Here is a 17,907-nt window from a genome sequence, read left to right as displayed (position 1 = left end):
CAAACTAAGTCTGTATTCTCAATAAAAATCTGCTTGGGAATAGATACAGTGCACTCCCTACTAGAGAGAGTGGCCACTCTGTCCCTATTTCCCCACAGGACCTGGTTGTCTCTATGTATGTTTTTCTCGTGTTTTGACGAGCATCCGCAGCAGAGATGGATACTGCTGGACAGTATCCACCACAGAAAAGTGTATTGCCTGTGTTGAACCTATGCAGAACAGGTCATAGCAAGAATTGCTCTTTCTGCCTATAAGAGCTTGACACTGGGAACATGTCCACAGACACCACTATGACAAAGGTAAAATGATAATAATTGTGAAGTTAATGAAGTTGAAGCATTGACTGGAGCTTTTTTTTCTCCCTCCCCAAATTACATGAGTTGTCTGGTATCTATGGTGTTTATAAAGTTGACCATAGCAATTCCAAGAGGTGAAATGGGAGTGAGAGCAAAATAATCTAGTCCAGATAAATATCTTTGTACCTGAATATCTAATTACCTTAGTATAATATTGTTGTGGAAAATCCACCCACACTCGGGAGATAATAAAGCACAAACTTTATTATGCACGCAGGGCTCAAGGGAGTTAATTCCCAAATCCTGAGCCAAAAAGGCTGGGTTAGGGGTCCTTTTTATATACCAGTTACACAGGCAGAAACGGAGGGGAACCAGCTGCTGAAAGCAAGCATTCAGAAGCAGGGGCATAGTGACCTTCAGATAACGTCACATAGTAACGTCTTGCTAGGCGGCTCCTTACCTAAAAATAACTCTTACTCAGCTTTTGTCCCGACAAAACTTGCAAGTGTTACAGAGAGCAGTTTCTTTTCCTGCCACAAGTTGACACCAAAAAAATTTGTCTATTTTAAACTCAAAACTAGTATTTTTCAGGTAGTAACTTCCTTACTACCTGTTGCTGTCATATCCAGCCGAGCAATAGAAAGCAGGTTCTATTAAGAGCAGTCAGTTTCTTAGCCCTCCTCCCCAGCACGGCACAGTCGGTCAGCATCACTGAGCTGAATCTACCGCAGCTGGAAATGCTCAAGAACCAGCTGGACCAGGAAGTGGAGTTCTTGTCCACGTCTATTGCCCAGCTCACGGTGGTACAAACAACGTATGTGGAAGCCAAGGACTGCCTGAAAGTGCTGAACAAGAGCAACGAGGGGAAAGAATTCCTTGTCCCATTGACGAGTTCTATGTATGTCCCGGGGAAGCTACATGATGGGGAACACGCGCTCATCTATGTGGGAACTGGCTGCTATGTAGAGAAGACACCTGAGGATGCCAAGGACTTCTTCGAGAGGAAAACAGACTTCCTTACAAAGCAAATGGAGAAAATCCAGCCAGCCCTGAAGGAGAAGCATGCCATGAAACAGGCTGTCATGGAGACGATGAGCCAGAAGGTTCAGCAGCTCACAGCTCTGGGAGCAACCCAGGCTGCCAAGGCCTAAGACCTTGTTTCAGAAATCAGGCAGAGGGGCCCAACCTCAGGGCCTGGGACTTTGTGGTGGGGAAGAGGAAGGTTTTGTGTGGAATGCCAATAAATGTTCCAGGTGGGGAAAAAAAAAAAGCAGTTAAATGCACTATCAAAGAGACTGACTCACTTGTAAGAAAAATAAATAAATAAATAAATAAATAAATAAAAACTTTACTTCATAATTTTGAAATGCAGAACTGATGTCAAATAATAAAAATAATTTGAATTAAAGAACTGACCTGCCCTGGCTGGTGTAGCTCAGTGGATGGAGCGCGGGCTGGGAACCAAAGTGTCCCAGGTTCGATTCCCAGCCAGGGTACATGCCTGGGTTGCAGGCCATAACCCCCAGCAACCGCACATTGATGTTTCTCTCTCTCTATCTCTCTCCCTTCCCTCTCTAAAAAAAAAAATAAATAAAATCTTTAAAAAAATCCTCACCTGAGGAAAGTTTAAAAAAAATAAATTAAAAAAAATAAAGAACTGACCTCCATTTTAATGGATATGCTATGACATGTTAAGACACAGCAAATATATCTGTTATAAAAAATACATATGTACAAGGTTGCTTGAAATGTAATATATATGTTGTCTATTATACTCATATGTTATACATTCATGTATCTGCCAAATTTGCAGCTGTAGCATATATTAAAGAATTTAAAGCATTTATGACTGTTGTAGGTAGTATATTTGATTTATTTGAAGTAGATTTATCTTCAAGTGTATATAGTGTTGTGCAAAAGTGTCTTTAGCTTTTAGAGTAAGTGCTTATGAAATGTAAGAGGAAAACTCTAAAGGTCAAAATATCTGGAATCAATGACAAATTCAAATATATTTTGGCATTTTAAAGTGGTTCCCTTAATAGGTCTATCACAATAAATGAAAGTACTTGTGTCATTTTATTTTCAAACCAATTTTGCTATTGATTTTATTTGCAATTTTGGTAATAGAGAAACCACTTTTAGGAGCCTATTTACAATTTGTAAGCACCACCAATAGAGTAAGTACTGGTAATAAAAATCAAAATCATATTTTGAATAAGGAGTGTAAGTCAAAATATATAGAACAGTATTTTATTTATTGCTAACCTAAGAGGCTGCGTTTTTAAGAAATGTATTTGTTGTGTGTTTGCATTGGACTTCTGGAGGCAAGAAATTGCTTGAGGCAAGGTGCCAGTAGGTCAAACCCCAATTCCTGTTCCCCAGAAATGAATGTTCTTAAATCTCCATACTTGACCTTAAAACAGAACATCTACTTTCCTAAAGCAATAAGTGCAGGTGCAGGAAATCTAAAATGTATTTCTCAAAAGCAACTTTATGGCTATTTAACTTCACCATACAGAAAACGGTGATATAGAACATTTCTGCTAATGAAGTCAGGGTCTTGATGTGCTACTTATCCTATGAGTACACCTTATTGTTCCACTTAACACCTTTATTTTCAGATGGAGGTGGGAGGCTTCCAAGGAAAGTGAAGAGGACAGTAAAGACCACATGGTATCTGTTCCCTAGAAGCCCCCGTAGCACTTTATTTCTGCCCCTACAGTTAAATATGTGAATGCTAGGGACTGGAGGAGCTATGCTTTGAGGACTGGGTAAGATTTTAGGCCTAGACCTGCGACCAGAATCTGCTGGAGCCACCCTGGAGGAGTTTGTGTAAATCGGTTGCCCAAGAGAAGCTGCTCTGGAGCGCAGATGTTAGCCATGAAGTAGTTAGGAGGCAGCTACCTTACCCTTGCACGGAAGCTCCGGTATGAGGATAATGTAAATATTTTGGAGGATCCAGAGACAGCATTATCAAAGCAAAAACTGCACTGGATAAAGCTGAACAGGTTAATGCTTTGGGGGAGAGAGATGAGAACTCAGTCCAAGCTCAACTGAAACAAAGATGGGGAAGTTTACATCTCAAAGGCACAGGAAGGGAATTTACAAGTTTCCAAAGTAAGTGCTGGCAGAAAAAGGTGGGGACCTGGAGTCAAGAAGAGGCTTGTCTAAGCTTTCCTCACAGGAAGGTGGACTTCAGAAGTCTTGGTCAGCACCATCGGTGTGTCCTGTGCTGGCCGTGGCTCTGCTGGCAGCTTCTTTCACTGGCCGTGGCGGCTCAGAGGTTGAAGCCAGACCAGAGAGAAACGGCAGTGCATATGCCCTGTGGGACCTCAAGCTGAAAGACAAGTTTATAGCCATATGGGGGCTCCCTGCGTAAGGACTTCCAGGAATAAGAAAAACAGAGAATTAGCAACAATTAAACCACACGAGATGTGAGAATATAATTTGTTTACAAATAAAGGGGTTATTTCAAAGTTATGAGCTAGAAGAGATCAGGAATTTGCAGCAAATCCTATGTTCTTTTATGTTATTGTATAAATTGAGTCATTTCCAGCAGTCATATTTTTTCTTTATAAAGTCCTGAGTTGCCATCTCCTATTATTTATTGTCTTACATAGATATTACTTGTCTCTGTTAATGATACTTGTATGAGCAAACCAAACAATTGACCTCCCTCCCTCATTTAAAGAACTATGTCTCTCAGTTATTTTCTTTTTCTGTTCTTTTATTTTTCTGAGTACAACATGCATTAGAAAAGAATCTTCTCTTTTTGCTTGAAAAGTGAGAACCAGAACAGAATTAAGGGAACATTGATAATTGCTGTGCAGAAAAATAAGCCTTCTCTTGCATAAATGTCTTTTTGTTTAAGAATTGAACAGTCTGAAAAAAAAGGTTTTCTCCCCCACTGTGAAATTTCCCTGTGTATTTAGCACATGCTTTAAATCTCCAAGAGAGATTTAAGATTCAAAGCTTCTTAACTTATTTAACCACAAAATTTATTGCTCTTTTTAAAAAAAATAATTTATTTATGTATTTTTAGAGAGAGGGGAAGGGAGGGAGAAAGAGAGGGAGAGAAACATCAATGTGTGGTTGCTTCTTGTGTTCCCCTTACTGGGGACCTGGCCTGCAACCCAGGCATGTGCTCTGACTGGGACTCAAACCAGCAACCCTTTGGTTCACAGGCTAGCACACAGTCCACTGATCCACGCCAGCCAGAGCATATCCATTGTTCTTAAGGTAATGATAATACAGAGGTGGGCCAAAGTAGGTTCACTGTTACCTGTGTGGAAAGAGACATGCAGGGTATGATTATTACAATAGCTTTACTGACTCAAAAGAATGCCACAATGCAACTGTAAACCTAATTTTGCCCATTTCTGTGTATAGTAGAACCAGGATTTTATGGCACAAAGTTAGGAAAATGATGCAGCTCATATCCATCAGCATCATTCCATAGAGAGTAATTTTTAAAGTTTAAGTGGTAAAGCTAATTGAGCAAATATCTTGCAAATAGATGAAATGAGCCCCAAACTACCAGCAGCTAAGTCCTTTTCCCTCCCCTGTGCTGAAGGAGCTGTTCTATGGTATAAGAAGAAGAGTTCATTTTCAGAAGGAAAAGAAGCATGAATCAGGGCCAAAAAGACTCATTCATCGTCAAGTCCCAGTTTATGAACTTATCCTTTTCCTCTCTGGGAAATTATTGGGTTTGCTCTACAGATCACTGATTTAAACTTCCTTAGTAAAAAAAAATACTGTTTTTTTTCTGCCTCCAATGATGATTTCATTTTGTCCCTATGTGCTCCTTGTATTTCCATCGTACTCTTTCTATTCCTGAACATTTTTTAATACACAGTGAATGGTTATAAATAATTTTAATCACTCTAATGCTTTCCTTTAAAATGTTTATGAGGAATGTCCATTGTTAATGTGCTATGTTACAGTCCAGGAAACATTCCAACCAAATAAAATGAATTGTACATTTTACTGTTTCTAAGGTGCACATTTCCCACATATCAAGATATTTGAAATTGGAATACATCTTACAATTTATAGTATTATACAATTGCTTTGGCCTGGCGGTAGTCAGCATGTACTTGTGTTGTGAATGTATAAACCTTAGATCATCTGCAACCAAATATTCAAATTATATTTCAATGGTTTAGGAAAAAATCATACAGATAATAATTTTATATTATTATAAAAATCATCACTATATTTTATATGAATATAAAACTTATTATTTGTAAATTATTATGTTTTTTTTAAATCCTCACCCTATGATATATTTATTGACTTTAGAGAGAGAAGAAAGAAGAGAAAGAAAGAGAAGGAAAAGCATCAGTTGGTTGCCTCCCATATGTGCCACAACGAGGGACTGAATCTGCAACTTAAGTATGTGCCCCAATGGGAGACTGAACCCACAACCTTATGGTGTATTGGACGGTGCTCCAACCAGCTGAGCCACCCAGCCAGGGCTGGAGTTGTTATCTTAACACATAGATACCACTAGTTGTGGGAAGTGATAAATCAGGTATACATAACAACAGGTCAAAGGTGGCACCAAGGAAGATGAGATACATGCAAAGGCAGACTTTTCTTCAAGAGAGCATGCCTTGGCTGGTAGCTGCATCTTCTAGGTTAGCATCTTCAAATCTTTCTCTGATCTATTGTCACAGCCTCGCTCTGTGTTTATGTGTAAAATCGCTCTTTGCCTCCCTTTCCTAAACATACATATGATGGGGGCCCATTCGGAAAATCCAGAATAATTTCCTCATGTGGATAGCCTTAATTTAACGGCACCTGCAAAACTTCTGTCCCCTATAAACTGATGTCTATAGGTTCCAGCTGATAGGAACTCCATTCCCTCAATTTATGAAACCAGAGTACTTGCAATCACCCTTGTATTCCCTTTGTCTCATGTTCCACATTTAACATGTTGGAAAATCATTTTGGTTCTATCTTCCAAGTAATTGCATTTTTTTCTCTTTATTTTTTAAAATACTTTTTAGATTTTTTAATTAATTATTTTTTTTAGAGAGAGAAGGGAGGGAGAAAGAGAGAGAGAGAGAAACATCAATGTGCAGTTGTTGGGAGCCATGGCCTGCAACCCAGGCATGTGCCCTGACTGGGAATCAAACCTGCGATGCTTTGGTTTGCAGCCCGTGCTCAATCCACTGAGCTACGCCAGCCAGGGCAGCTACCAGGGATCCAATAATTGCATTTTTTTCCACTGTCACCATGCTAGTTTAAGCCATTTTCAGTACTTATCTGGCTTATTGAAATAACTTCTTAGCAGGTTTTTCTCCTTTTTGCCCATATACATTCAATTGTCAATACAAAACGAAGTTATCCTTTAAATGCTTAAGGCAGGTTATGGCAATATGCTGATTAAAAGCCTGAAAGGTTTACCCATTTCTCTGAGTGTGAAAACAAAGTTTTTACAGTGGTCATAAACCCAACATAATCTGCTCTGCACCCTGTAAATCTGAGCTTTCTTACCACCTTCCTCACTCACTCTACTCAGTCCATTCTAGCTACATCACTGTCCTTGGTGACTCTTCAACACACCAGGCATATCCTTGATTTACAGTATTTTTTTAATATTTTATTTTATTTTTTATTTTTATTTTTAGAGAGGGAAGGGAGGGAGATAGAGAGAGAGAGAGAAACATCAGTGTGCGGTTGCTGGGGGTTATGGCCTGCAACCCAGGAATGTACCCTGTCTGGGAATCGAACCTGGGACACTTTGGTTCCCAGCCCATGCTCAATCCACTGAGCTACGCCAGCCAGGGCTGATTTACAGTTTTAAACTAGATACCATTCTGCCTGGAATTCCTTTACACCAGCTATTCACCTGATCAACACCTCACCTATAGAATCCCTCACTCAAATGTCATGTCATATTAGCAATGGCCAACCTGTAGCATCTTACTTACACCTGAAATTCCCTTCCCAGCATAGCACATCTGTTTCACTTAACTATTTTTTCACCCTCTTCCCAGAGTTCTTTTTACTTTCTTATAATGATAAATTGACATATTTGTGATTTCTATTGTGTGCTGTATATTTCCTCCAGAGAGAATATTGCTTCCATAAAGTCAGGGATTAATTTTGTTACCTGATATATCCCCAAGACCTGGAATAATTGCTTTAGGTGTATGAATACAGAGTAGGTATTTGATACATGGATAAGTAAATGAAAAATGCTACAACTTGTCTCATAAGGGCATATCATCACATTTTGTGTCTTCTTTTTAAAAATGTTCTTATTTTTCTGGGCTGTCTATTGGGTTCCATTCATCTGTGGGTCTTTTTTTATGTCAGTACCATGCTTTTTGATTACTATAGTCTTATAGTATAATTTGATATTAAGTAGTGTGATTCTTCCAATTCTTAACCCAGTGATCCCAGCGATGGGAATATATCTGAAAGAACCCAAAACGCTAATTTAAAAGAACACAAGCATGCCCATGCTCACTGCAGTGTTATTTACAGTCGCCAGGGTATGGACGCAGTCCAAGTGTCTCTCAGTAGATGAGTGCATAAGACAACTACAGGACATTTACAAAATGGAATACTGCTCAGCCGTAAAAAAAAAAAATAGAAAATTTTACCCTTTGTGACAGTATAGATGGACCTAGAGAACATTATGCTAAATGAAATTAGTAAGTCAGAGAGAGAGCTAGAGAGAGAGGAATACCATATGAATATGAAATACCATATGAATACCATACTAAATGGTAATGGAAAAAATACAATAAAGATTAAATTTAAAACACTCTTTTGAATTTACAGTTGCAGCTTCTCACATTTGAAACTTTTTTCATGTAAATTTCCGATGAATCAAACTATTGTAGCACTCAGGAAAAAATCAAGCTACATAGTAGTAATAAAGTCTGATTAATTACATCTGTAGACTGTGTAAAATTCTGAGCTGATTCCTTCTTTAAGTGACTATAGTTTACATACCTCGAGTAGTATGAGTAAGATGGGCTATATATTTGCCATTCCTTCAAGAAGTTCATAATTCAATGGAGAGAGTTTGAATAGAAGCTTCATAAAAATTAAAGAGCTTTTAATAGATTCATATTCTATTACAACAGGGAAGGTGACAGAATATGCTTTATGTAGAGGTTTGAGATAACCCTACACACCAGAAAACTGAATCTTAAAAAATTATTAGAATAGATTAGTTGTAATGGGAAACAGAAGCTTTGTTAGGAAGAAAAATCAGGGGTATGATGATCACTGAATGGTGAGAACTTCAATATGGCTTAAAGACGGCGTGTCTTATCTGCTGGATACATTGTGTATAAGAAAGCAAAGTTTAGCCAGAATCATCTAATTCTGAAATAAATCTACTACAAAACACTACAAACTTTTTTTTCCATAGAGTTTACAAATCATATTGAAGGTAGAATTTTGAGTACCTCTTCATTATAAATCCTTTCCTTTCCTCAGTCACCATGTAATTATTTCTTTGAACAAAGCAAAATAATTGCTGACAACTGTCAACCCTGGAGCACATCTTCACTTGCTGGTTTCTAACTGTCAACAAAGAATGAAGACACACTTGAACAGCGATATTTCCCATGAAATTACACTTTTTTTTCAATCACAGACTCAAATCCAGGAGCAACCACCTTGAAAACTGAGGAAATAAGCCACATTCTGGAGCTAGTCTCTACTTACTTATTACACAACTTGTTTAGTATATTGCCCAAATATCCACAGATATGCCACACAAGTAACAGTACAGGTGAACATGTGAATGCTTGAGACATTTTTCTGCTTATAAAAACTTAGCTGCAGGGAAAGATTACTGAGAAAAAGACAGTCAACTGATGCGGTATTTCCATCCTAAAATAGGTAACTAGGTATCATAAGGTAAAGACCATTTTTAACACTTTCTAGCATCTGCAAGTTTAGTGCTACTGCCATATTGATCCCATAAGGACTTTTCAAAGGTGCTAAGGGTTGTGACAGTCCATTTCTCAACTTTGTTAGCAAGCTGACATGCTCTGTATATGTTACACAACACAGTGTTACCTTTTTAAAACTGCTAAGCTGAAGAAGATTTCATTGAACTCTTGCAATTTGCGAAAGTTGAGGGTGTTAAAGCAACAGCAGCAGCGGCTGGAAGGCAGCCCCTGGAGACAGGAATAGAGAGCAACACAGCACTAGTTGACCCAACACTTAAAAATCGTTCTGCAATTTATCAAATACATACTTTAAAAGCAAGATACAGTTTTGTAGGCACAAAATCATGTGCAAGAAAAGCATCAACTTATAAAAACCCAGGGGAAGGAGGAGAACCATCAAAGGTCTATGGCCAAAGGCAGGAAGGAGGGTAATATCAGGACCTCTCACCTTGCCGAAAGGCGGCGTAAGGAAGAGGAAATGGGCCCCGACACTACAGTGATTTTCATTATGAACACAAAACAGATACAGCAAAATATACAACTGCTTCAGTCACGGTTCTCCCAGAGAAACAGAACCTGAAGGAGAAAAAGAATGAGAGCTGAGGGGGTGGGGGGGGGAGTGACAAAGATTTATTTTAACATACTGGCTCAGCAATTGTGGGGGCTGGCGAGGGCTGGCAACTCTGAAATGCACAGGTCCATAGGGCAGGCAGACAAGCTGGAAATTCAGGTAATTGCTAACGTCCTGAGTGCCCATGCTCCAGGGCTGCAGTCTGCAAACTCAGGCAGGGTGGCTGTGTTGCAGTCTTGAGGAAAATTCCTTCTTTGGGAAGCCTCAGGCTTGCTTGCCTTTCACTAACTGGATGAGGCCCGCCCATGTGATGGAAGGCTGACTGAAATGTTAATTCCAGCTAAAAACGTAACTTGAGAGCAACATCCGGGCTGGTGTTTGATCAAACAACCAGTCACTATAGCCTTGCCAAGTTGACACAATACATTAACCATCACAGCAATTAAAATTAAAAGGACCTAAGACTCAGAATAATCTTTTCTGATTTATTGAGTTTTCCTAGTAACATACCCATCATTCCAGTCAGCTATCCCTACTCAGATGTGTGAGCCTTGCAGGAGCCAGGGAACTGAGAAAGTTTCTACGGCCATCTAGGTCAGGGGTTGGTTCCTGGATTCCACCTCTTCACCCTTGGATTTACTGACATTGCAGCCCATCTCCTCACCTAGATTTCTAATTGTTCTGGCTTTAACTAGAACAATTGAGAACTAGACCAGAGGGCAGACTGTGAGCCTTGTAAACACCAAGCTTTTGTCTTTCTTCTCCCCACTTGAACTCTAGCACAGCCCAGTCTCAGAGTGGATGTTTAATGAATATTTGATGAAAACCTTGGGGCAGCTTGAATTCTGAATCCTTTGTGTACCCTCAGCTACAATGTTATTATAGCACTAATTTTTATTTATATTTAAAATGTGTTAAAGATACACAACAGCATCAATTTAAATATTTTTTTCATAAACAATTGTACTTGGTCTTTCAAATGTAAATGAAAATGTAAATAAAAACTATTTTGTGTTTTGGGGAAGAAAGACATATTGAAAGTATATTGTATGCTTTCCTTATGAACAATCTCTTCTAAGTAATCTCTTGAATCATGGGATAATTTGTTTAAGTCAGGAAAGAAAAAACATTCATTTGAGGTTTAAGTCTCTTCATTTTAATGAAATGAAAATATCTCCAAAGTCCCAAAATTTTTATTTTATATATATAAAGCAGATATACATATGTAAGATATAAATATTCATTATATATAATATACTTGTTTTTGGTGATGTAAACGCACTTGTGGGTTTAGAGGAGGAGATGAGAAAATATGTGTGTATGTAAATTCACGTAAATTACACTGACAAATTTAAATGCATAATACTATACAGTGACTATTTACAGTATATTAGAACACTTCTGATAAACTTCCTGTGGCTTTCACATGATGTGAGTGTTCCAACTATGAATAATATCTCTCTTGCCTATGCAAAAAAATATAACAGTATAAAATATCAATCTTCAGAGGCACATTTTATTTCCTTCTTTAATGACAGGTTTAATAAAAGTAGCTAACTAATTGCCAAAGTTGTAAAGACTTTTGTATCCCATATGTGCGAGGAACAATAAAGAGGAAAAATCATATAAATGTATCAGAAATTTGCCTGGCTAGAGTTAGTGTTCATTAGACATTATCATTAAGCATTATTATCATAGACTATATTAGAATTCCTTTGTTAGATAGTGATATATAATACCATGGTCTAGCCTAAACTCTGGAAGTAGCACATTTATAAGGATTTAAGTGATTCCATGAGAAACAAAGCAGGTATGTTGATTGGCTTCAGGGAACCTTGAAACCTGAAAGGGTCAGAGGGGCTCCTGTCCATCTGTAATTTTTGTCTGTCTCCTTGTGCGGCCTTCAGTTCTTTCTCTCAGGACATTGTCTTCTTAGGCAGGAGATATTGTTTCTTAATAAATAAAAATGGCAGTTATTTGCTGTTTCTATGTCCCAATTTCAAGGTCTTATATAAGGAACACTTATTGGTCCTGTTCGGTAAAAAAGCTTGGTCCTTTTCTAACAGCTCCTTCTCCTTAGGGTGTTTGCAAGGTCATTTAAGCAGGTGGCACAGAAAGGCACACGTAAAGTCCCCAATGGCATAAAGGCGTATATTTTGCATTTGTCCTATGAAGGTTAAATACTCCTGAGACACAAAAATTCTGCCCTTTAAAATCTTTACTTCCTCTCTAGCTAAACACAGTTCACTGCCTAAGAGAAGGGTGATAGTTACACCCTTTTAAAATCAATAATGAAGACAGGTAAGAAAAAATAGTCAGTGTTCTATAACAACACAGTACTTGTTTTTGATCAAATGTTTTTAAGCCTCATTTTAAAATTTTTATGTAGCTACACATTTCTATCATCCACTAGCAAAGTCCCCAGAACTGATTTCAGATCATGGATGGGATGTGTGTGCCTTTATCATCAAAATGTATCTGAATAGACTGGTCGGTTGCTTTATCTTTCACCATCAAAATAAAGCACATGTTCCCTCCTATTAATTGTGTATCTGCATCATTTTGGATTGTCAGCTCATCTTTTCTATCTTTTTTTTTCAGCTCACTCAAAGAAATTATAGAAAGGAAGTGAGTCACAGATTTGCATCTGAATTATGACTAACCTTGACTGTTTCCAAGTAACTGCATCCTCATTTGGAAATTGGATTTTAAGAAATAAGCAGCACCTTGACATTTCTTGTGGTTTTAATAAATCATCTATTCTATAAAATTTAATAATCTCACTTAAACACAATATAATTACACAGAAAGGAAAAAAAAATCAAAAGTGAATGGTAGTAAACAGCGTAATTACACATTGCCTATCCTCCGAAACAAATGAACACCTATTCCAAAAGAGTGAGACCATATTTTCATTCTTCAACTTACCTTCACAGCTAAGGTGCAGGTGGACTACATACATCACATTTGCCAGGGGAAATAGAAGAGGACGAAGTGAACATGCATGCCCAACCGGTTCCCCATAAGCTGATGCTCATGCAAGACCTTACAGAAGGAACAGTTTCAACTATTCCAAACTTCTTGTGGTTTTAGGGTGCAGAGAGTGAGAGTTTTGATCAGGCTTGTAAACCTTGGTACTAAGGACATTTTGAAACAGATAATTCTTTTTTATGGGAGACTGTCCTGCTCATTGTAAAATATTTAGGAGCATCTCTGGCCACTACACACTGGACACCAATAGCAAACCCTTCACCCTGAGTTGTAACAACCGAAAAGTATATAAATATTACCCGTTTACCCTAGGAAACAAAATCAATCTATTTTAGAACCACTGCCTTAGATTAATTCCTAAACTTAACCTCAAAACTTGAGCCATGTATATATTGAATACTCATAAAATTAAGACATTAAAGTGTTAGCATTTGCAGAAAACAGGTAGAATGTACAGGTATTCAAAAACCATTAATTATTGAAAGAAACAATAGACATATCAAAATCTACTATACATCTCTGAAAAATACCACAGTAAAAACATCAAAATTTATCTAAAGTTCCGTAAGCCTATATGAAAAACTGAAAAAAAATCTGTAAGTAAACTTTAAAAACCAAGGAAAATGCTTTATCCTGTCTATAAATTAGCCTGACAAATATTTCAAGAAAGAGAATGCAGAGGGACTACACATTTTTCACAGTATCATCAGTTTAGAAAGATAAAATGACAAAATATACTCTAATTATATCAATTAACCGCAAATTGAATGATGAGTTTTGTTTGAAACCATTTATTTTCTATTTTATCAAGAGGGCAGTGGTTAAACAATAATTATTCTAGTGACATGAAAACCATGAAGTAGAGCTTGTTTATAATTATATCTGGGGACTTCGGAAATTTTAATCATTAAGAAATTGTATGTTCAAAGATTTCACGTCTATGGGCAGATTGGCTCGCTATTCATTTTAAACTCATTATTTGTTTTGCTGCTTTTGTTCCTGGAGAAGTCCGATTCCGATGCGACATAGTGAGGAACGCACTTTATTAAATGCAGGGTTTTAGAGGATTTTTCATTCCCAACAAACACAGTAAGCAATTCAACTCAACAGAGACTGGAGTTATGATGAGCTTCAGATATTTGATAAATGAGAGCACTTTTCTTCTTAAAGAAAATGTTATTTATAAGAAGAAAGGACCCCTGTTTATGTGTCCATGAACACAAAATTGCTTGATTTTAACATTACAGAGCAAAGGGTCAACAAAAAAAATGGACTTGGTTGTTTGGTACATATGCTATTCACTAGTGAATAAATTATTATAAATGGAACTATTTTAAAAATAATGTGTTTCTTTAACTGTGCACATTTAAAAAGGCTGGAGAAACACAGCAAAATTCTCTCTGAGTAGCTTATATACCATCATTGATTTCTTATATGGAAGCCATATGCCACAGTGGGATCCTAGGTATGCTCTTACCTGGTTTGTCCTTTTTTAAGTCTTTTGCTGACATAATTCAAATTAACCATGCCTCGAACCCTTAGTCAACAAATGAGAATGGTGTCTTATATGTGCCATGTATTGTGCTGGTTAACTTGTCATTAACCACAGGAGGCTGCTGCACTGGGGATGCTTGTTCATCTGAGAACAAGAAGGTTTCCCCACCAGCATCAGCACCACCTGGGAGACAGTTAAACATGCAAATACCAGGATCCTCTTCAGCCTGTTGAATCAGAAACTCTGTGGCCAGGCCCCCGTGGTCAGTTTGTTACAAGCTCTCCAAAGGATTCTGGTAGATAGACACTACAGTTAAGTATCATTGCCTTGTACAATGTTTGGGGAACCATTAATTAAAAAAAAAAAAGATTATAAAGAGACCTGATGCAAAACATGCACTATCAATCACAGAAGGTACTATGTAGTAAACATAGCAGTATTGGACCCTCCATAACACCCTTGTTCACAGCATTTTAGCATCTTTAAATCAAAGAGCTTCTCCCCAATACCCAGGGATGCTCAGGTTTATCTGCAGGGAAGAATCTCCGTAAAAGTCCTCAAAGGTAATACTGTGATTATTCATGACAGAGGTAGGGCATCACTCTTACTGAGCAGATGGCTGGATAGAAACTGAGAAAAAGAGTAGATTTTCCACTCATGAGAATAACCATTTAGCTTCCACACTATTGGGATCAAGGAAAGGGTAATTTTTTATGTATTTCAGGACAAGGTGATTAACTTGAGTGGAACTCTAGACAGCAAGGTTCAAGCAATGGTTACTGTTTGTGACAGGTTGATTGGATGACATCTCAGGTTTAGAACATCTAGTGTTTGGGTTCCTTATTCCTAATTTCATTACCCCCTGAATACTTACGAAGTTCACCACATACATTTACACAAAAGCCCTTTATGGCCCTGGCTGGTGTGGCTTGTGTGGCTTGGTTGGAGCGTCACTCCATCAGTCAAAAGGCAACCTATCTATCCATATCTCTGTCTGTCTGTCTGTCTGTCTGTCTGTCTCTCCCTCCCTTCCTTCCTCTCTCTCAAAAATCAATAAGCATGTCCTCAGGTGAGAATTTTAAAAAAAGCTCTTTATGGTCATTCAGAAAGCACCTTAATGAGACAATATACCAAATCATTAAGAACAATAGCTACAATAAAATATATTTTTCCATCTTGTATTACTAGATGTGTTAAGTCTTCATATAACACATTTGGTTATTCAGCATGGACTCATTTTTCCCTGGAAAAGATGCTTTCATTTTAAAGTAAACGAAATTACATTTTTTTTGCATGAAAGAGAATAACTGTTCATATTATGCTGAAACATGAAGAAAAAACATATTGTTATTATATAAATATAGTCATATAAAGGACAGATTGAAGAGGAAAGAAAATGGAAACAATAGCCAGATATCCAGACAGTTACTACAACAGGTTCCTCATCCTCTTCCTTAGCCACTGTGGTCATACAGAAGAACCTGTGCTGAAATTTCGGAGCCACAAATCCAAAGCATTCTGGATCCCCGCCGGACACAGCTGCAGAGAGTCCTTTGGGAAAATCATGCAATTTGCAGAAGTGAAAACTAAATGTTTATTGTATTAAGTCCCCGTGATAAGAAATCTGCCTGCTACTACACATGACAGTTTATCCCATTATTACTGGAAAGTGTAGGCACTGAAGGAAAACATTTAAAAGCAGCAAAATTGCAGGAAAGAAACCCACACCAGTGATGCGATATATATGAATAAAATGACACTATTCTTACACACTGTTTTGTAATTTGTTTCTGTAGTTAACATGGTCTCATGACCATTTTCTAAGTCACTGAATATTATTCCACAACATAATGTTTAATGACTGCATAGTGCTATATGGTAACAGTCTATGAAAATTCATTCAGTCAATTTTCTATACTTAGATAACTAGATTGTTTAGAATTTTTTCCTATGGCAAACTATATTGCAGTCTACAATATTATAGCTCTATCTTAAATATATCCACAATTATTTCTATAAAATAAATGCCTGGAAATAAAATTTCTGACATAAATGCTATAAAGTACTCTTGCTTTTGCCAAAGTACGCACAATAAATGTACTAATACAGCACCACTAACTGTAATTTTGAAATTATTAAAAACTCAAGTTTAATGATATTAGTTATATAAGAAATTTGGACATTTTCTTTTATATACAAACATTTTAACTTTGCATCTTTTAGATATTTTTAAATATAAGTAAAATTGTCAACAATTTTTCATGTGTTGAGACTTTGATTCAGTAAAACTCAGTAGCTATATATTAAGTACCAACCACACCATCTTTAAAACATAAGGTTCACCAGCATTAGAATATTGCATAAAAATTTCAAATCAAGATCTTTAATTGAACTTTCTTATCATAGATATATTTTAAATTATGTCATTAAATTCTAGGTCATTTTAAATTTCAATTTACTGTTGAGAAATTATATGTCAGAATCTCTAGTCAAACTAGAATATATATATAGATCCCTCTAAAATTATTTGGAAATTTACTTTTTTTTAGCTTAAGTTACATGCCTATATATTTAGTTTTATTCTTATCTTCCTGTATTGGGTGCCAACAATTATTGACCTCGTTTGAGAAACATTATTTATATAATCTTCATTCCTCCAATTCCAGTACTGAGGGGAAAATTCTGGTTGTCTCAGGCTGAATCAAGCTCCCATCTCTGGTGGTAGCTAATGAAGCTACAAGTTGGGTCATATTGTATGAAAGCAACTCTTTCTAATGCTGTTCCCTCGGAACTGACGGGATGCCTCAAAGGGAAGAGACATGTGAGCCAAGAAGAGTGGAGAGGGCACCCTCAGACACAGCACAGCACCGTGAGTATTTAACATTCATCTCTCTAAGAACTGTTCAAAAGCTCCATAGAGTTTTGCTATGATTACAACTTGGAGGTCACTGTATCACTTAACTGCTTGTACCTATCCCTTTCTAACAAATAATGCTTGAGGTCCTCAGCTGTGGATGTTTTACCAGTGTAGCTCTGAAGCCAAGCACAGTATCTGACACGAAGTACTTAATAAATATATGTCAAATGAAGGAATAAATAATCGGTGGGTATTTTTAACATGTATTTTAACATTTTCTTTTTAAGATATTTTAACAGCAAATAGACTTTATGCAATTCAAAATGTCTAAAGATGTATTTAATGGGTACTCATTCTGGGTGGTATTGAAACTCCACTCTTTTAGCATACAGAAAGAAGTAGGCATTGTCCCTGGTCCTACGGAAATCATAGTCTTCAGGAAAGAGAAACTTTTGGACAGACAGATAATACATGATGGTAAGTGAAGTTGAAGTATGCTGGGCCAGATGAAGAAGCAGAACTACAGAAAGAAATTGAACTAAAAAAGTTATTTACGCCATGTTCTAGTTCATTCTACCAGGCAAAAAACATGGATCTATAATTACATGTTCCTTTGAGAAGACTTTAACAGACTGAGTCAGGTTCTTTACAGTACAGCTGATATCCACTGCCAGAACTGAGTTATCTATAGCAAAGTGTTTTATTAACTGTCCTCTATTATTATCAAAGGGTGAAGGAAGTTTATATTATTAATGCTATCAGCAATCTGGGAG

At 37.1% G+C, this 17,907-nt stretch overlaps 1 protein-coding gene across 1 annotated transcript; it reads left to right on the top strand.

Annotated features, from left to right (window-relative positions):
• The first annotated feature begins 272 nt into the window (after positions 1–272).
• On the top strand, positions 273–1,554 carry LOC114491590 (prefoldin subunit 5-like). The gene is made up of 2 exons (XM_036031493.1): positions 273–299; positions 926–1,554. Exons 1-2 carry the CDS (start codon positions 273–275, stop codon positions 1,445–1,447), a joined length of 549 nt encoding a protein of 182 aa, XP_035887386.1. The 3' UTR covers positions 1,448–1,554.
• Positions 1,555–17,907: the final 16,353 nt, after the last annotated feature.

Source organism: Phyllostomus discolor, chromosome 1 (assembly GCF_004126475.2).
Source record: "Phyllostomus discolor isolate MPI-MPIP mPhyDis1 chromosome 1, mPhyDis1.pri.v3, whole genome shotgun sequence".
Classification (NCBI taxonomy): domain Eukaryota; kingdom Metazoa; phylum Chordata; class Mammalia; order Chiroptera; family Phyllostomidae; genus Phyllostomus; species Phyllostomus discolor.
This window is presented reverse-complemented; position numbering and strand designations above follow the sequence as displayed.

Bases quoted from the DNA above. Each gene is read 5' to 3' on its own strand.
- LOC114491590 (XM_036031493.1), top strand. From the start codon at position 273: ATGTCCACAGACACCACTATGACAAAG. The intron at 300-925 runs GTAAAATGATAA...TGTCATATCCAG, and splicing joins CAGACACCACTATGACAAAG to CCGAGCAATAGAAAGCAGGT.